The 20,813-nt window shown below is 42.4% G+C and overlaps 1 protein-coding gene across 13 annotated transcripts in view; it reads left to right on the top strand.

The window, feature by feature from the left end:
- Window positions 1–9,071: 9,071 nt before the first annotated feature.
- Window positions 9,072–20,813, top strand: part of HPS3 (HPS3 biogenesis of lysosomal organelles complex 2 subunit 1) — an 87,920-nt gene continuing 76,178 nt past the window's right edge. For 7 of the 13 annotated variants that reach the window (XR_002176209.3, XR_012331315.1, XR_002176208.3 and 4 more), the window contains exon 1: window positions 9,076–9,409. Coding sequence is in view for 7 of the 13 variants with exons in the window: in XM_019934332.3 (XP_019789891.2) it covers window positions 9,193–9,409 (217 nt within the window). In the remaining 6 variants the exon portion in view is untranslated. Of the gene's footprint in view, window positions 9,410–20,813 lie in introns of all 13 variants that reach the window. The other 6 variants (XR_004526265.2, XR_002176210.3, XR_002176211.3 and 3 more) reach the window with 3 other exon arrangements.

Genomic DNA, 20,813 nt, shown 5'->3' with positions numbered 1-20,813 from the left:
TCATTTCTTCCCACGAATTCCTGACTCAACTTCAACCCCTCCAATTGGCTTCACAGTGGTGCCCAGTTTTTCTAATATCCGATTCAGAGCAGGTAAGGTCTCTGCCTACAGCTCTAATGTCTCCACACTGTCCTGGGGATAATAGTCACGTTGCTCAATTCCGCTTTAGGTGGTCCTTCTCCCCCGCCCCCCTCCCCTTACCTTCATCTCTCTCCCTACAAAATGGTGACGTTGTGTTGATCACTTCCGCTCTGTTCTTTGGCCCTGTGGGCGATTCCTCCACCAGGGACCTTGGCCTAACGGAGCAGGAATCTATAGGGCTTTCCCGGGACAGGCCTTCCCCCGTATCCTCTGCTGTGGCTCCTCTCTGAAAGGCCTAGATAATAGCATTTGATGCACATTTCCTGAGTGGTTTTGCAGATGTGAAACCCCACCACCGCCACCGAATGGAACAACTACCGGATGACCAACAGCACAGATCCCCAGGCCCCCTGGAGCCTAAGGACTGATAATGTTAACCCCTGTGACACCACCCTGCTGCCTCACCATCAGCCAATCAGAGAACTGTGCACAAGCTGATCACGTGCCCTGCCACCACCCACCCCTCTCCAGGCCTTTAAAACGCTTTGCCGAAATCCTTTGGGGAGGCTTTTGAGGGCCTGAGCCACCTCTTCTCCTTGCCTGGCCTTGCAATAAACCTTTCTCTGCTCCACACTACGACGTTTCAATTTGTTTGGCCTCACTGTGCGTGGGGCACACGAACTTGTGTTAACATGGCCACATGCCTTGCCAAGTTCTTGCCTATCGGGCCTTCAGGTTTCAGGGAGAACCTCAAACGCTCAAGGAAACCTTCCCCACCCACATGCTTCTGCCCAACGCAGCAATTAAAACGCGTGCTCTTTGACTTACATGGTTTCGTCAGTTTGCCTGTTAGCTCTTTCCAGATTGCGAGCTTTGGAAGGCCTAAATCCTATCCTGTAGGAAAGTCAGATACAGCCACCATTAAGAGGCAGAGGGAGGAGCAAAAGCTGCGCAGGCCCACCGGCTTGCCTTCAGGCTGCACCAATCCAAGCCTCAGGGGATGACCTCACTGCCTACCGCCCGCGAGATCAAGCGCCAGGCTCCAAAGTGCAGTGACTCGCAGGAGTTGGGCAGGCTATCCAGAGCCCGAAAACTACTATTCCCAGAATCCTCTGGGAGTGCAACTGCTTCATCCAGAGCTATATTTTCCAGACTTCCCCGCAGGGTTTCGTTCAGAGTTGAAAGTTCGTTGGGTCATGGTGTATTAGAAGGTCCGGGAAGTGGAGATGGGAGAGGGAGTACAAGAGGTGGGGATTGCCACAGGTGCGCCTGAAGCTGCCTAGTGCTTGGCGGAGGCATGGGTAGAAGATCTGGGGTTTTTCTCCAACTCACGCTGGCCTGAAAGGTTTTATTGGTTCCCAAGGGTCCCAGTGCCCTGGGTATCATGCCTTGGTGGCCACTGGGCATCTGTTGCAGAAGGAGAGGTAGAAGCAGTGGCGCGGCTGGCTATTCTCAGTCTCCAAGGAAGCTACCTGAATGGGGCCCCAGATTCCCCTTCTGCCTTGCTCCTGCTCCTCAGTCACAAATTCCACTCCATTTCTGCTTCAGGGACTCAACTCTGCCAATGTGGGTACAAGGATCCACCCTACCCCCACCCTCCCTAAATCTTCAACCTCTACTGATATACTAGCTTCTTCCTTCAGACGCTACGACCCCATACTTTGCCCTTGTACTTACCTCAGCATCACTCCATATTACCTCATGGTGAGAATGTCATACCTCTAGGGTCTCATTAGAGCTGGGGCTCTAATGAGAGATTAGATTAGCCAGGCGTTTTCAGAAGCCTACCTGGAGAGGACAGTTCTGTACTTGGGCCTCAGTTTCCCCACCTGATATGAAGCCTCTTGGATTCAAGACAGAGAGAATGGGGTGTGTTGAGATGGATGGTCTAGGCAATATCTTATGTTGAGCCTTATTCTCTCCATTTGTAAAATGGTTAACCTTAACCAGAAGGCTTGCCAACAGTGCAACCTTTGTCTTCTACCCCACAGGAGAAATCAAAACTGTAGGGCATAGAGGAGAGAGATCATCACTCCTCTCCAGGCACTTCTGGCTCAGATCAGTTATGTGACTGTGTTTGGCATTTGCAGGAATCAAGGTCATGCTTAGGAACTAGAAATAGAACTTGGAAAGTATTGATGCACACTGGTGGTGCTCATACTGGGAAGTTGTGAAGATGAGACCACTCTGAGGGAGAATGCCGTTGAGAGGAAGGGGAAGTTGGCGGACCAGTCAAGTTTCAGTTCCACAGCTATCAGTGATTCTTGTGTGATCTTGGTCAACTTACTCTCTATTTCCCTTTCTGGATAATATGTGTATGTGGCAGAGGGGCATGGAGTAGTGGAGAGTGGCCATTGACACCTTTTCCCTGTGTTAACAGCATTCCCACAGGGACAAAATTAGATTTTTATTTTAGGTTCTCATCACACCACCAGAGGTCACTATTGACCATTTGTCTGAAAAGCAGTTAACGCAGTTCACAACTTGAAGACAGCCCTGGTACTTTCAATAGTTTAATACACATTACTTAGAAAAATGAAACAATGTCCCAGGTAAAGGCTTTGATTTATACAGCACCCTAAACACAAAAGGAAAAGGAGTCTGTTAAGACAGTGGTTCCCAAACTTTGTTGCAAACGGAATCTTTAAAAGATACTGATGCCTGTGCAAAGATGCTCAACATCACTAATTGGAGAAAGGCAAATCAAAACTACAGTGAGGTACCACTTAATACCGGTCAGAATGGCCATCAACAAAAAGTCTACAAATCATAAATGCTGGAGAGGGTGTGGAGAAAAGGAAACCCTCCTACACTGTTGGTAGGAACGTAAACTGGTGCAGCCACTATGGAGAACAATATGGAGGTTCCTTAAAAATCTAAAAATAGATGTACCATATGATCCAGCAATCCCACTACTGGGCATATGTCTGGAAAAGACGAAAACTCTAATTCAAAAGATACATGCATCCCAATCTTCATAGCAGCACTATTTACAATAGCCAAGACATGGAAGCAACCTAAATGTCCATCAACAGATGCATGGATAAAGAAGATGTGGTATATACACACACACGCACACGCACACACACACACGTGCACACACACACACACACACACACACACAAAATATAATGAAATATTACCCAGCCATAAAAAGGAATGAAATAATGCCATTTGCAGCAACATGGATGGACCTGGAGATTATCACACTAAGTGAAGTAAATCAGACAGAGAGAGACAAATATCATATGATATCACTTATATGTGGAATCTAAAATATGATACAAATGAACTTATTTACAAAACAGAAATAGACTCACAGATATAGAAAACAAATTTATGGTTACCAAAGAAGAAAAGGGGGAGGGATAAATTTGGAATTTGGGATTAACAGAGACACACTACTAAAAATAAACAACAAGGACATATTGTAGCACAGGGTTAATCAATGAATTGGGCATGGTGTGCTTTTGAGAGAAACTCTCCATTTCTGTAGAAGTCATCAAACTGACCTAAGCACTAAAAGTAGTAAGATTTACTTGAGCAAGAGTTTAAGATCTTTGTGTCACCTTATTGTCCAAGTGCCAGTCTCTGAATGCCCTACCTTTGCACATTCCGGGGTCTAAGTGCCAGACCATCAGTGGAGATGAGGGATACCCAGTGAGTCCCTGGCAATCTTCCAAGATCTCCACAGGTGGAACCCGCTTCTGCTTGAGGCCTCTAAAATTCCTATTGATAACAAGGTTTCTATTAAGATATTATGTCTCTAGTTTCAGTTGTGATTATTGCTCTTGCTTTCAGCAAACCCATAAAGAAGAAAAGCGGGTGTATATGGCCTCCAGGCTGGCATCTGCTGAGATGTTTGTCTTCTCTGTTGATCTTCCATAGTCAGTCTTCTGCCTGTGACTGCAAGGCTTTTTTCACGTTGTTCCCTTCCTTACTTCCTTCCCCTCCAGTCTAGGACTGTGGGAAACCAAAGGGGCTGAGTATGGCCCTCCCACCTCCCCACTATCCTTGGCTGCCCTGGGGTACACAGGGAGGCATGAGGCTGCTCAGACCCCATTGTCTGTCTATCCTCAGCTCAGTACTGCTTTTACAGGGCATTTGGCATCTCTGCCTGCCAGCTCTTTATTTTGCTTTTGTTGTTTGTTTTCTGGTCCTCACCTCTTGGATTCTTTAGAGTTTTTTTTATTTCATCCTCCCCTGGGCCCCTCTTGTGTGATGGTGGGGAGGCTGGGTTTGGGCAGAGCCAGGACTCCTTTCAGGGACACATACCTGCTTTTAACTCCTTTGCTTCCCTCAAACTCTCCCTCTCTCACCTCAATATAGCACACTTTGAACAGTCAATGGTTTGGGAGGCAACTGGTCCCACCTGATGGCATAATTTCCCAAATCTTTTTGTCCTATAAACCCATCTAAACTTTTAAAACTTAAAAGACATGAATTAGATTCTCTGGTTCTGCTCTGTCATCCTTTCCCTGAGGGTGGTGAGTATATAATTTCCTGGTTCCCACTGCCTAAATTGGGGGAAAGAGTCTTGGTCACAGAAATATCGTAGAAATAGCAGTTAAGATACCAACATATAAAAGAATAAAGGAATGTGTGAGCCACCTGCCACGTGCTGAGCACAGTGCTAAATGCTTTAAATGAATTATCTCATTTAATCCTCTCAACAACTCTTTATGGTAGAAAATGAGGAAACTGAGACAGTGAGAAATTAAATAACTATGAGACCATAAGGGTCCCATTCAACTGGGTCCAAGCTCATTCATTCACCAAATACTTATCAAGGACCTACTGTATGTCAGGCAATATTCTAGGTGTTGGGAATATAGCTGTGAAGAAGATAAAGTCTCTACTCCCAAGTTGCTTCTTTTCTAGTGGAGGAGAAAGACAAAAAGCAAACATGTATGTATAATGCATATTATATATATGTATAATATGATGCTAGATAGTGATAAAAGGTAAATAAGAATGAGAAAAGTAAGATAGGGTGAGGTGATAATACCAGAAATCTGGGGTGGACGGTATGTTACATGGACTGTCAGGGAAGTGATGTTAGGAAGGACCTAAAAAGAAGCAAGGCAGTAAGTCATGGGAAGACCTGGGAATAAGTTCTAGGCACAGTGAACAGTAAGTGCTAAGATCCTGAGGTGAGAATGAGCGGGGGATGTTCAGGGAACAGAGAGAGGGCGTCTGTGTGCAGGGTGCAGTGAAAGAAAGTGGTAGGAAATGGGGTTGAAGAGAGATAATGAGGTTGGACCGATAATGTAGGGTCTTTCAGGCCGAGCTAAGAAATTTTAGTTTTAATCTGAATATCATGGGAAACCATTAAAATGCTTTGAGTATGAAGGTGATACTCTCTCTTTTTTTAAAAAATTGAAGTATAGTTGATGTACTATAAGTTACAGGTTTACAGTATAGTGATTCACAATTTTTAAAAGTTATACTCCATTTATAGTTATTATAAAATATTGGCTATATTCCCCCTGCTGTGCAGTATATCCTTGTAGCTTATTTTATACCTAATAGTTTGTACCTCTTAATAGCCTACCCCTATATTGCCCCATCATTCTTATTTTAAATGTTTGAAGCAATATTTATGAAGTACCTACTATGTAACTGAGGTTCATACAATGATCTTTACTTTGCCTCTAAGGAGCAGTATGATTTCGGGTAAGTCTCTTAGCCATTATATGTCTTGTGGTCTTTAAAAGAATTCCACATATTCAAAATACACAATCTGCTAAGTTATGACATATGTACACACCCATAAACCCATTACCAAAATCGAGATAATGAGCCTATCCATCATTTCCAAAAGTTTACTTGTGCTCCTTTGTAATCTCTCCCTCACATCCCTGCACCCCACTCAGACCCAGGCAACCACTGCTGTCTGTTACTATAGATTAGCTCGTATCTTCTGGAATTTCATATAAATAATTATTTATATAAATAATAGTAAATGCTATTTTTGTCTGGCTTCTTTCACTCAGCATAATTATTTTGAGATCTATCCATGTTGCTGTATTTATCAAGAGTTCATTCCTTTTCATTGCTGAGTAGTATTTTCATTGTATGGATAAAACAAAATTTGTTTATCCATTTACCTGTTCATGGATATTTGGTTTTTTTCCCAGTTTTTGACTGTTACACATAAGCCTGCTATGAAAATGTGTATGCAAGTCTTTTAAAGGGTACACACCTTCAGTTCTCTTGGGTAATCATCTAGGAGTAGAACGGTTGGATCATATGGTAGGTTTATGTTTAACTTTTTAAGAGACTGTCAAACTGTTTCAAAAGTTGTTGTGCCATTCGACATTCACATTGTTGCTCCGTATCTTCACCAAAACTTGTTATGATGGGTCTTTTAAATTTTAATCATTATAATAAATGGTCTCCAATGGTGGTTTTCACTTGCATTTTTCTAATGACTAATGACATTGAACACATACTGGAATTCTAATACCCAGTGTGATGGTGTCAAAAGGTGGAGCCTTGGGAGGTGATTAGGTCATGAGGGTGGAGCCCTCATGAATGAGATTAGTGTGTTTTTGTTTGTTTGTTTTGTTTTTTGCCACAGGCTTGTGGGATTTTAGTTCCCCAACCAGGGATTGAACACAGACCCTTGGCAATGAGAGTGCAGAGTCCTAACCACTGGACCACCAGAGAATTCCTGAGATTAGTGCTTTTATAAAAGAGATCCCACAGAGTCCTTAGCCCTTTCCAGCAAGTGAGTACAGAGCAAGAAGTAAGCAGTGTGCAAACCTGAAGAGGACCCTCACCCAGCTATTCTATGCACCTTGATCTCAGACTTTCCAGCCTCCAGACTGTGAGAAATTTCTGTTGTTGTAAGCTGCCCAATTGGTGGTATTTTCTTATTGCAGCCCAAGTGGATTAAGACAGTGGCCATCTGCAAGCTAAGGAGAGAGACCTTAGGAGAAACCAGAACTGTAGACACCTTGATCTTGGACTTCAAGCCTCCAGAACTGTGAAAAAAAATTTTGTTTTTTAAGCCATCTATTCTGTGGTATTCTGTTATGACTGCCCTAGCAGACTAACATAGCCTCCGGTAAGGAAATGATGACATGCCCACTGCTGCCCCTGCATTTGTAACAGGAATAGACAGCTCCTGTTTACAGCTATGGACAAACACGGAAACCAGGCACATTCCCCACCTTCCCTTGGCTGGCATGTCTAGTCCCTAAGAATCTTAGATGAGCCAGGTGCAGGTGTAAGGGAGAAGTGGCCATCTCTAGAAGGGATTGGAGTTCCAGGCTTTGAGCAAATCTCACTTCTTCCTCCAAAACAGACATTTTTAATGTAGGTGAAATTAAAATAAAATTGTAATTTTAGTCTTGGAATTTTAATTTAGTACTGAAATTGTCATTTTCAGGCTTGAAGCAGAAAATTAATCAAAAGAGGGTCATAAGGCAGGTATTTGTGGAGACGGGGGTATTCATGAGTGTTGTATCTAAAAGAATGGGTTGTGGGCTGTGTTAGGCTAGCTGTTTTCTATAGGAGCCTTCTATGAGTTTTCGGCCACAGCTGGGGCTGACCAGAGCAACTTCCTTGTCCACTTCTTGGCCTCACTGAGTTTGGTGAACTGTAGTCTCCCAGAGAGTCCCTATTGGTTGGCTGAAGGAGAGGATATTACTTAGGGCAACTTTATTCATCTAGAGCAGCGGTCCCCAACCTTTTTGGCACCAGGGACTGGTTTCGTGGAAGACAATTTTTCTACGGACCGGGTTAGGGGGGAATGGTTCAGGCAGTAATGGGAGCACTGGGGGGCGGCAGATGAAGCTTCGCTGGCTTGCCCGCCACTCACCTCCCGCTGTGCGCCCGGTTCCTAACAGGTTGGGGACCGGTACCGGTCTGCAGCCTGGGGGTTGGGGACCCCTGATCTAGAGGGTTTAGGAAATGGAGGTAGAGTTTAATTGACTTCAATCCAATCGCACCTAATCTGTAAATTCTTAGAAGAGCTCATGAGGGCGATGAAAGGAAATTTTGTTTTTGCTTTCCAGTTCTCTTCCTGTGTGCCAAAAGACAGCATCCCTCAATCCATACTGTACTTACATTTTTTTCTGGATGAATTGGAAAGAGTAGCTCCAATACCCGCTTCATCTAAATCTGCTTTTTCTTTTTAAAATTGGAATTTGCAACCAGGAGCTCCACATTGAGATGTCAGGAATAGGTACAGAATACAGATTAGAGGATAGTTTTAGGAGCACTGGAGTGAGAACCAGTGGATTTCACCCCTAGCGCATCTATCCTCTGGGCCTCGGACTAATCTTCTCAAATATTTGGAGTTCATTAGATGACATCCACAATTCTTCAGCAAATTTTTTTTTGCCAAGCATGTTCTAGGCGTTGCTCTTTCCAACTAAACAATTCTGAAATTTTCAGTACTTTTGAGCAACTCTTCAGTGTGTTTAGCCTGGAGTTGAGCTGTGTGCACTCCACTTCAGTTTTTTTTTTTTTAATTTTTAATATTTATTTATGTACGGTGTATTGGGTCTTAGTTGTGGCATGCATGCGGGAGCTGGTTCCCGACCAGGGATGGAACCCGGGCCCCCTGCATTGGGAGTATGGAGTCTTACCCACTGGACCACCAGGGAAGTCCCTCCACTTCGGTTTTTGCAGTCCTGTTCTCCAGAAGCTCACAGGCTGAAGCAAGTATAAAATGGTACAAGAAACTGATGATCAAGTGTTTAAATGTACTCAAGGGTCTAAACATCTCGCCTGGTCCAAATCAGTAACGTGAAAAGACGAAGGGAAGGACACAGTGACCCCTGTGCCCACCAACTCCTGGGCGCGGAGGCGTGGTCAGCCCTGAGTGGCCTGGTCCAAGGCCAAAGGACTAAGGGCCTGCGGGGCGCGGCGGCGGCCGGGGCGGGCGCGACCTTTCCTCCGGCTCCACCCTCGCCCGGTAGCGGCCTCTTTAAGAATCCGAGCCGCTAGCGGGCCTGCTGGCACTCACGTGACTCCGCTCAGCTCACTTGCTCGCGGAAGTGGTCCAGCGTCCGCGTCCCGCGAGGCGGTCTCCGGGTGCCCCGCGGGGCGGGCTGGCCGGAGCGGGCACCGCCGGGCGGCCCGCAGCAGGTTGCTGAGATGGTGCAGTTGTACAACCTGCACCCGTTCGGGTCGCAGGAGGTGGTGCCCTGCAAGTTGGAGCCTGAACGCTTCTGCGGCGGGGGACGCGATGCGCTGTTCGTGGCGGCCGGTTGCAAAGTGGAGGCGTTCGCAGTCGCCGGCCAGGGGCTGTGCCAGCCAAGGTGTGCCTTTTCCACGCTGGGCAGGGTGCTGCGCCTGGCCTACAGTGAGGCCGGTGAGTAGCGGTGGGGTCAGGGGGCTCCTGGGCCCCGGATTGGGGCCTCCTTCCTAGAGGACCGAGCGACGCCTATAGCTCTGGATGGGGAAGTACTTTGTGCTTGCCGGACGGTCTTGCCAGGTCTGGCGGCTGATGGAAGTTGTGCGCTGTGCGGCTGTCCTGGCAACCACAGGTTAGAGCCCGCCTTTGGTGGGCGGGGGACGCTGATTGTTCCTGCTTTTCTGGCGTCCTCGCCGGGAAGTACCTTGGTTGGGTGGCTGGATTCCACTCAACCCAGACACTTCAAACCAAATAAACTTCTTTTCGTATAGAAAACAAGTACACACGAAAGTAGGGAGAATAGTATCCTGAACCCCCAGTTACTCCTATCTTCAACAGTTATGCCAACTCATGGCCAGTCCTTTATCTACTTCTTGTCGATTTTTGAAAGCTCACATTACATGCTGATTTTTAAATCTGTATAAATAGAGCTCAGGTCTTAGACCCCTTTTTCCCCAAACAGGGTAACAGCATCCGCTACTCTTTTTCCACCAGAAACGTGAAGCAGTACCAAGGGGGTACTGTGTGGGTGTATCCCTATTTTAGAAAAATCCAACATTTGAAACTAGGTACTTGGGCTTCCCTGGTGGCACAGTGGTTGAGAGTCCGCCTGCCGACGCACAGGACGCGGGTTCGTGCCCCTGTCCGGGAGGATCCCACATGCCGCGGAGCGGCTGGGCCCGTGAGCCATGGCCGCTGAGACTGCGCGTCCGGAGCCTGTGCTCCGCAACGGGAGAGGCCACAACGGTGAGAGGCCCGCGTACCGCAAAAAAAAAAAAAAAAAAAACTAGGTACTTAAGATGACAGAAAAATTCACCATAGGATTCTTTTAACTGCCTGATAAGACACTTAAAATTTGAATCCTGCTTTTCAAGAGGGGTGTAAAGGTGTAAATTGCAGTATTTAGGGTGGAAAAGCCTTTGGCTGAGGTACTTTACTAATAAAGTGGAGAGCACGAACCTGGAGGATTGGAGATCTCTGCCTAATCGCTACTCTGTCTGCAACTGATTAGATGTGAGTTTATAGAAACTTTTGGGTCTCAGTGTCTGTTTAAAAAAAAAAAAAAGAAGTAATTTGAATGCTAGATCAGTGATTTCCAGACATTGGAATTTTGTGGATCAGCAAAGAATTGTGGGGTTACCATACACAGTATCTGACTGTTCATTTTGTCAAGTAAAGATATATATTTAAAAAAATGAAAAGCCCTACTGTTTACCGTCATCGTTATTTATACTGATAATAGGAGAAACACTTAGCTCCAAACATGGGATGTCTTTCTTTATGGGCAACTTACTATACTGTTATTATTTTTTCTTTTTGATTAGTGAGGACGTAATAGGGGCCCGCAGGCCCACAGACCAGTTTGAAAACCACTTATTAGATCTGTAAGTTCTCTTTCAGCAGAAGATTCTGATTTTGGTATGTTTTATGATATTACTCTCCTAATCATTTCACAATATTAGTAGTTTTCCCCATCCCACCTCCTTTTTAGACCCAGGAGTTCTCACCTTCAAGAGCTCTGCTGAGTGGCAAACTCACCAGTTTCAACATTAGTATGTGTGTGTCTGCTGGTGAGGGAGAGACAGACATACAGACACTGTTTACATGACTTGTACCATTTGTCTTCCAAATGGACATTTAATCTAGAATTGGAAGTGGCAGGCGTTATGTAAACCTCTAGCTTTCTTGCCTGTCAGTAGGGGTGATTCTGGGGAATCCTTTGATGCCGCTACTTGTGTATAAAACACCCAATTCCTGAACCACGACCTTAGAGAAACTGTGTTTCCTGGGGTGTGGCCCAGCATCGGGTGAGTCTGGTGTTTAGTCAGGATTGAGAATCACTGACCTACAGCCTTACTGGCTGCTGTAGGTGGTGAGTAGTATGGTACTGAAGCCTTGAAAAACAAAGATATTTTTGTAATTCAGTTGGCTGTCTTAAGAAACTTCAGGAGTCCTGTGGTGTGGCATTAGCATGAGTCAGACAGCTCAAGGGTAACTTTCAGCTTGAACGCAATGCCTGGGTACAGCTTCTATCAATCCACAGGTAGTGGACTCCTAGCTATGCTGATAGCCAGATAACTCGTCTTACACTTTCCAGCTTTTTCTTTTTTGTCTCTGTCCTTCCACTCACAGTAACATGGACATGGGGATTCCTGCTCTAAGCCCAGGGTCTCCTCCACCCCCCCCCACCCTGTCAAAAACAAAGTGAATCTTAGATCAGGGATTTATATTTACTGTAAATGCTTTGCAAATTTCTTATCCAAACAGAAAACATTTTCAAGTTTTTGTGTTGTTTTTCCATTTCTAATTAGCAGGATGCCAGTCTCCTTTCATAAAGTTTGGGGGTATTAGAATGTAGGTCAAAATTTTAAAGGATGGGCCCTAAATATCATCATCAGTAATGGAAATTTAATATAGGTTTTGTGTGTGAAGGGAGGAAGAGGAGATGTGAGAACTCGCTCTCGAGGGAGAAAGACCTGGTGGCCAGGGTTGAGTGCTGTGTGGGGAGCTCTGGTGCTGGACACTTGCTTATGGGCTGTCTGGAGGTGGTGAGGCAGAGAGGACAAGACCTTGTGACCCTCATTGCCTGTCCTTTAGCACAAGTACATTAAAGAGCCCTAGAATGTCTATTATCTCCCCCCAAGCCCTACCCTCCCTCAACTCATAAAACATATTTTCATACACTGTATGTTATTTCTGCCTTCTGATATCCATTTTGTCATAGGAGTGCAGCCTTTTCCTTAATCTGGTATTAGTGTTAACCAGGTTTATGATCTTGTGCATAAAAGGAAAAGTTTACTTATTTTTTAAAAAAATCAATGACTCTCAGCTTAAGGATAAATATAAGGATGATTTTTTAATTTACTTAATGAAGACAGGCTGTTGTAAAATAAGTAAAATAAGGCCCTGGGCACATAATACCTTAAAAAGTTTAATTCCTTTCTCTTATAAAGGGCTGTAACCTCCACAGAATCCTCTAGACTTATATCTCCTTTGGAACATTTTGAGAGACAGCGTGGAATGAACATTGGCTTTTGAGCTAACCAGATCAAGGTTTAAACCCCGATGCCATCCGTTTGTTGTCTGTGTTGCCTTAGGCAGGTTACTCAGCTTATCTGAGTCTCAGATTCCCGATCTATAAAATGGAGAAGGATATAATGTCTTGAAGAGTTGTGAGGATTAACTGAGAGAACTCTAAAGCTCTGTTCAAAAGGCTTACCAGGTAGACACAGCAAGTTCTAGTTCATCATTTGTAAGACAAGTTATTAATTTGAAAACATATTAATACAAGACAGCATAGGCACTATCTATAGTTTGCAAATTATATATAAAACAGTTGATATATAGACTTTACCAATGAAATAAGCATATATTTATAGACATACGATAGAAAGCTTTTATTATAACTAAACAAATATTCTAAGTTTTAAAATTCATTTAGTAACTTGACTATGACACCAAAGCACTGACAAAAGAAAAAAATAGAAAAATTGGATGTCATCAAAATTAAAAAGTTTTGTGCATCAAAGGACACTATCAACAGATTGAAAAGGCAATCCACAGAATGGGAGAAAATATTTGCAAAGCGTATACCCGATAAGGGATTAATATTCAGAATATATAAAGAACTCCTATGACTCAACAACAGAACAACCCAATTCAAAAGTGGGCCAAGGATTTGAATAGACATTTTTCCAAGTGGCCAACCAGCACATGAAAAGATGCTCAGCATCACTAATCATCATGGAAATGCAAATCAAAACCACAGTGAGATACCACTTCATACCCATTAGGTTGGCCATTATCAAAACAAATAGAAAATAACAAGTGTTGATGAGAATGTGGAGAAATTGGAACCCTTGTACATTGGTGGTAGGAGTGGAAAGTGATAGAGCTGCTGTAGAAAACAGTATGATGGTTCCTCAAAAAATTTATAGAATTACCATATGATCCAGCAATTTCACTTCTGGGTATGTACACAGAATAATTGAAAGCAGGGACTTGTGCAGATATTTGTACACCAGTGTTCACAGCATTTTTCACTAGAGCCAAGAGGTGGAAGCAGCCCAAATGTTCATTGACAGGTAAGTAAAATGTACGATATCCATACAGCCTTAAAAATGGATGAAACTCAGACACAAGCTACACCACAAATGAACCCTGATGACATTTTGCTAAGTGAAACAAGCCTGACACAAAAAGACAAATACTGTGTTATTCAATTTATGAATTCAGAGAGACAGAGTGGAACGCTGTTGTCAGTGTCTGTGGACTCGAGGCACTACTTCTGATTTATTGCAGTGTTCAGTCCTAGTTTTCAGCTTTATTCTTTTTTTTTAACATCTTTATTGGATTATAATTGCTTTACAATGCTGTGTTAGTTTCTGCTGTATAACAAAGTGGATCAGCTATATGCATACATATAACCCTCTTGCGTCTCCCTCCCACCCTCGCGATCCCACCCCTCTAGGTGGTCACAAAGCACCGAGCTAATCTCCCTGTGCTATGCGGCTGCTTCCCACTAGCTATCTGTTTTACATTTGGTAGTGTATATATGTCCATGCCACTCTCTCACTTCGTCCCAGCTTACCCTTCCCCCTCCCCATGTCCTCAAGTCCATTCTCTACCTCTGCGCCTTTATTCCTGTCCTGCCCCTAGGTTCATCAGAACCATTTTTTTAATATTCCATATATATGTGTTAGCAAATGGCATTTGTTTTTCTCTTTCTGACTTACTTCACTCTATATGACAGACTCTAGATCCATCCACCTCACTACAAATAACTCAATTTTGTTTCTTTTTATGGCTGAATAATATTCCATTGTATATATGTGCCACATCTTCTTTATCCATTCATCTGTTGATGGACACTTAGGTTGCTTCCATGTCCTGGCTATTGTATATAGTGCTGCAGTGAACACTGTGGTACGTGACTTTTTTTTTTTTGTGGTACGTGGGCCTCTCACTGTGTGGCCTCTCCCGTTGTGGAGCACAGGCTCCGGACGCGCAGGCTCAGCGGCCATGGCTCACGGGCCCAGCTGCCCCGCAGCATGTGGGATCTTCCCGGACCGGGGCATGAACCCGTGTCCCCTGCATCGGCAGGTGGACTCTCAACCACTGCGCCACCAGGGAAGCCCCTGTGACTCTTTTTGAGTTATGGTTTTCTCAGGGTATATGCCCAGTAGTGGGATTGCTGGGTCATATGGTAGTTCTATTTTTAGTTTTTTAAGGAACCGCCATACTGTTTTCCATAGTGGCTGAATCAATTTACTTTCCCACCAACAGTGCAAGAGGGTTCCCTTTTCTCCACACCCTCTCCAGCATTTATTGTTTGTAGATTTCTTGGTGATGGCCATTCTAACTGGCGTGCGGTGATACCTCATTGTAGTTTTGTTTTTTATATAAATTTATTTATTTTATTTATTTATGTTTGGCTGCAGTGGGTCTTCCTTGCTGTGTGTGGACTTTTTCTAGTTGCTGCGAGCAGGGGCTACTCTACTTTACAGTGGCTTCTCTTGTTGTGGCGCACAGGCTCTAGGCATGCGGGCTCAGTAGTTGTGGCTCACGGGCTTAGCTGCTCTGCGGCATGTAGGATCTTCCTGGGCCATGGATTGAACCCATGTACCCTGCATTGGCAGGCAGATTCTTAACCACTGCACCACCAGGGAAGTCCCCCCTCATTGTAGTTTTGATTTGCATTTCTCTGATGATTAGTGATGTTAAGCATCCTTTCATGTGTTTGTTGGCAATCTGTATATCTTCTTTGGAGAAATGTCTATTTAGGTCTTCTGCCCATTTTTGGATTGGGTTGTTTGTTTTTTTTGATATTGAGCTGCATGAGCTTGTATATTTTGGAGATTAATCCTTTGTCAGTTGCTTCCTTTGCAAAGATTTTCTCCCATTCTGAGGGTTGTCTTTTCATCTTATTTATGGTTTCCTTTGTTGTGCAAAAGCTTTTAAGTTTCATTAGGTCCTATTTGTTTATTTTTGTTTTTATTTCCATTTCTCTAGGAGGTGGGTCAAAAAAGGATTTTGCTGTGATTTATGTCATAGAGTGTTCTGCCTATGTTTTCCTCTAAGAGTTTGATAGTGTCTGGCCTTACATTTAGGTCTCTAATCCATTTTGAGTTTATTTTTGTATATGGTGTTAGGGAGTGTTCTAATTTCATGCTTTTCCATGTAGGTGTCCAGTTTTCCCAGCACCACTTACTGAAGAGGCTGTCTTTTCTCCATCGTATACTCTTGCCTCCTTTATCAAAGATAAGGTGACCATATGTGCATGGGTTTATCTCTGAGCTTTCTACCCTGTTCCATTGATCTGTATTTCTGTTTTTGTGCCAGTACCATATTGTCTTGATTACTGTAGCTTTGTAGTATAGTCTGAAGTCAGGGAGCCTGATTGCTCCAGCTCCACTTTTCTTTCTTTACATTGCTTTGGCTATTCGGGGCCTTTTGTGTTTCCATACAAATTGTGAAATTTTTTGCCTAGTTCTGTGAAAAATTCCATTGGTAGTTTGATAGGGATTGCACTGAATCTGTAGATTGATTGGGTAGTATAGTCATTTTCACAATGTTAATTCTTCCAGTCCAAGAACACAGTATATCTCTCCATCTGTTTGTATCATCTTTAATTTCCTTCATCAGTGTCTTATAGTTTTCTCCATACAGGTGTTTTGTCTCCTTAGGTAGGTTTATTCCTAGGTATTTTATTCTTTTTGTTGCAATGGTAAATGGGAGTGTTTCCTTAATTTGCCTTTCAGATTTTTCATCATTAGTGTATTAGAATGCAAGCGATTTCTGTGCATTACTTTTTTATCCTGCTACTCTACCAAATTCATTGATTAGCTCTAGCAGTTTTCTGGTAGCATCTTTAGGATTCTCTGTGTATAGTATCACGTCACCTGCAAATAGTGACACTTTTACTTCTTCTTTTCTGATTTGGATTCCTTTTTTTTCTTTTTCTTCTTGGATTGCTGTGGCTAAAACTTCCAAAACTATGTTGAATCATAGTGGTGAGAGTGGGCAACCTTGTCTTTTTCCTGATCTTAGAAGAAATGCTTTCAGTTTTTCACCATTGAGAATTATGTTGGATCATCATTTGTCATAAATGTCCTTTAGTATTTTGAGTTAGGTTCCCTCTGTGCCCCCTTTCTGAAGAGTTTTTGTCATAAATGGGTGCTGAATTTTGTCTAAAGCTTTTTCTGCATCTATTGAGATTATCATATGGTTTTTATCTTTCAATTTGTTAATATGGTGTATCACATTGATTGATTTGTGTATATTGAAGAATCTCTTGCATTCCTGGGATAAACCCCACTTGATCATGGTGTATGATCCTTTTAATGTGCTGTTGGATTCCGTTTCCTAGTATTTTGTTGAGGATTTTTGCATCTATGTTCATCAGTGATATTGGGTAGTTTTCTTTTTTTGTGACATCTCTGTCTGGTTTTCGTATCAGGATGATGGTGGCCTCATAAAATGAGTTTGGGAGTGTTCTTCCCTCTGCTATATTTTGGAGGAGTTTGAGAAGGATAGGTGTTAGCTCTTCTCTAAATGTTTGATAGAATTCACCTGTGAAGCCATCTGGTCATGGGCTTTTGTTTGTTGGAAGATTTTTAATCACAGTTTCAATTTCAGTGCTTGTGATTGGTCCATTTATATTTTCTATTTCTTCCTGGTTCAGTCTCAGAAGGTTGTACTTTTCCAAGAATTTGTCCATTTCTTCCAGGTTGCCCATTTTATTGGTATATAGTTGCTTGTTGTCAACTGTCATGATCCTTTGTATTTCTGCAGTGTCAGTTGTTACTTCTCCATTTTCAATTGTAATTTTGTTGATTTGAGTCTTCTCCCTTTTTCTTGATGAGTCTGGCTAATGGTTTATCAATTTTGTTTATCTTCTCAAAGAACCAACTTTTAGTTTTATTGATCTTTGCTATTGTTGTCTTCATTTCTTTTTTATTTATTTCTGATCTTATCTTTATGATTTCTTTCCTTCTGCTACCTTTGGGGTTTTTTTGTTCTTCTTTCTCTAATTGCTTTAGGTGTAAGGTTAGGTTGTTGATTTGAGATTTTTCTTGTTTCTTGAGGTAGGATTGTATTGCTATAAACTTCCCTCTTAGAACTGCTTTTACTGCCTCCCATTGGTTTTGGGTCATCGTATTTTCATTGTTATTTGTTTCTCAGTATTTTTTGATTTCTTCAGTGATCTCTTGGTTATTTAGTAGCGTATTGTTCAGCCTCCATGTATTTGTATTTTTTACAGATTTTTTCCTGTAATTGATATCTAGTCTCTTAGAGTTGTGGTCGGAAAAGATAATTAATATGATTTCAATTTTCTTAAATTTACCAAGGCTTCATTTGTGACCCACAATATGGTCTGTACTGGAGAATTTTCCATGAACGCTTGAGAAGAAAGTGTATTCTGTTGCTTTTGGATGGATGTTCTATAAATATCAGTTAAATCCGTCTTTTTTAATGTATCACTTAAAGCTTGTGTTTCCTTATTTATTTTCATTTTGGATGATCTGTCCATTGGTGAAAGTGGAGTGTTAAAATCCCGTACTATTATTGTATTACTGTTGATTTCCCCTCTTATGGCTGTTAACATTTGCCTTATGTATTGAGGTGCTCCTATTGTGGGTGCATAAATATTTACCATTGTTATATCTTCTTCTTGGATTGATCCCTTGATCATTATGTAGTGTCCTTCTTTGTCTCTTGTAATTTATTACAATAATTTATTTTAAAGTCTGTTTTGTCTGATATGAGAATTGCTACTCCAGCCTTCTTCTGATTTCCGTTTGCATGGAATATCTTTTTCCTTCCCCTCACTTTCAGTCTGTATGTGTCCCTAGGTCTGAAGTGGGTCTCTTGCAGACAGCATATATATGGGTCTTGTTTTTGTATCCATTCAGCCGTCTATGTCTTTTGGTTGGAGCATTTAATCCATTTGCATTTAAGGTAATTATCAATATGTTTGTTCCTATTACCACTTTCTTAATTATTTTGCGTTTGTTTTTGTAGGTCTTTTCCTTCTCTTGTGTTTCCTGCCTAGTGAAGTTCCTTTAGCATTTGTTGTGAAGCTGGTTTGGTGGCACTGAACTCTCTTAGCTTTTGCTTGTCTGTAGAGGTTTTAATTTCCCCATGGAATCTGAATGAGATCCTTGCTGGGTAGAGTAATCTTGGTTGTAGGTTTTTTTCCTTTCATCACTTTAAGTATATCCTGCCATTCCCTCTGGCTTGCAGAGTTTCTGCTGAAAGATCAGCTGTTAACCTTATGGGGATTCCCTTGTATGTTATTTGTTGTTTTTCCCTTGCTACTTTTAATATTTTTTCTTTGTATTTAATTTTTGATACTTTGATTAATATGTGTCTCAGCGTGTTTCTCTTTGGGTTTATCCTGTATGGGACTCTCTGTGCTTCCTGGACTTGATTGACTCTTTCCTTTCCCATGTTAGGGAAGTTTTCAACTATAAGCTCTTCAAATATTTTCTCAGTCCCTTACTTTTTCTCTTCCTCTTCTGGGACCCCTGTAATTGAATGTTGCTGTGTTTAATGTTGTCCTAGAGGTCTCTGAGACTGTCCTCAATTCTTTTCATTATTTTTTCTTTATTCTGCTCCCTGTCAGTTATTTCCACTATTTTATCTTCCAGCTCACTTATCCATTCTTCTGCCTCAGTTATTCTGCTATTGATTCCTTTTAGAGTATTTTTAATTTCAGTTATTGTGTTGTTCATCACTGTTTATTTGCTCTTTAGTTCTTCTAGATCCTTGTTAAATGTTTCTTCTGTTTTCTCCATTCTGCTTTTGAGATTTTGGATCATCTTTACTATCACTACTGTGAATTCTTTTTCAGGTAGGTTGCCTATTTCATCTTCATTTATTTGGTCTTATAGGTTTTTACCTTGCTTTTTCATCTGTAACGTATTTCTTTGTCATTTCATTTTTTTTTTTTTTTTTGGATGGGTGGGGCTGTATTCCTGTCTTACTGGTAGTTTGGCCTGAGGCGTCCAGCACTGGAGTTTGCAGGGAGCTGGACAGAGCCAGGTCTTGGTGCTGAGGTTAGGACCTCTGGGAGGCCTCAGTCTGGTTGATATTCCCTAGGGTCTGAGGTTTTCTTTTAGCCCAGCATTTCGGACTCAGAGCTCCCACCACAGGAGCTTGGGCCCAACCTCAGGTCTGGGAACCAAATCCCACAAGCTTTGTGTTGTGGCAAAAAAAAAAAAAAAAGGAAAAGAAAAGAAAAAAAGATCAGTACAATATCAAAGAATAAAAAAAAAATTAGAAAGATAAAAAATAGATTAGGAAAAATAAAAATATAATTGATACAACTGCAACAAGGTAAAATAAAACTGCAACAGAGAAAAGAAAAAAAAGGGGGGGGGGGAACAAGCCAAAAGGAGAGATCAATAACAAAGTATAAAGAATAAAATAAGTTAGAAAAATAAAAGATTTATTAGGAAAAATAAAAATATAAATGAATCAACAATAATGAATCAGCAAGGTAAAACAGAACCCCAATGTAAAAGAGGAAAGAAGAAAAAAAAGTCTTGGCTGTGGGGGCAGAGTTTAGGCAGGGGTGCAATTTAGGCAAGGGTGGGGTTTAGGGTGGGGTGGGACCTCGGCCAGTGGGGGGGTGACATTTTAGCATGGGGTGGTGCCTAGGCTCAGGACCCGGTCGCTGATGGTTCTTCCTGTCCCCTTAGGTGTCTGTGATCCCCCACCGGTGCCTGGTAGGTGCCTTGGTCATGCAGAGATGCAAATTCCTCGTCCTCCTAGTCCGCCATCTTGACTCCACCCCCTCACTTTTATTTTTTATTTATTTATTTATTTTTGCGGTATGGGGGCCTGTCACTGTTGTGGCCTCTCCTGTTGTGGAGCACAGGCTCCGGACGCACAGGCTCTGCGGCCATGGCTCATAGGCCCAGCTGCTCCGTGGCTTGTGGGATCTTCCCGGACTGGGGCACGAACCCGTGTCCCCTGCATCGGCAGGCGGACTCTCAACCACTGTGCCACCAGGGAAGCCCCTCACTTTTATTATTAATGCACTTAGTTTTGCTTTCAATTTTATGTACCTTAGTTCTGAGTTAGATCTGCAGATGTGTACAAATAGTTCATATTTATGTATTGCACATAATCATGTTGTTCAGCATTGGTGCTATACTGTATTATTTAAGTAATAAAAACCGTGTACAGAGGGTAGGAATGGGGAGTTATTGTTTAATGGATTCAGAGTTTTGGGGAAGATGAAAAAGTTTTGGAGGTGGTGGTAATGGCTGTATAACAGTATGAATGTACTTAATGTCATTGAGTTGTACACTTAAAAATGGTGAAAATGGTAAGTTTTACTTATATTTTACCA

This window comes from Tursiops truncatus, chromosome 4 (genome assembly GCF_011762595.2).
Source record: "Tursiops truncatus isolate mTurTru1 chromosome 4, mTurTru1.mat.Y, whole genome shotgun sequence".
NCBI classification, from domain to species: Eukaryota; Metazoa; Chordata; class Mammalia; order Artiodactyla; family Delphinidae; genus Tursiops; species Tursiops truncatus.
The sequence above is the reverse complement of the archived record's forward strand: the minus strand, read 5'-3'. Positions and strand labels throughout refer to the sequence as shown.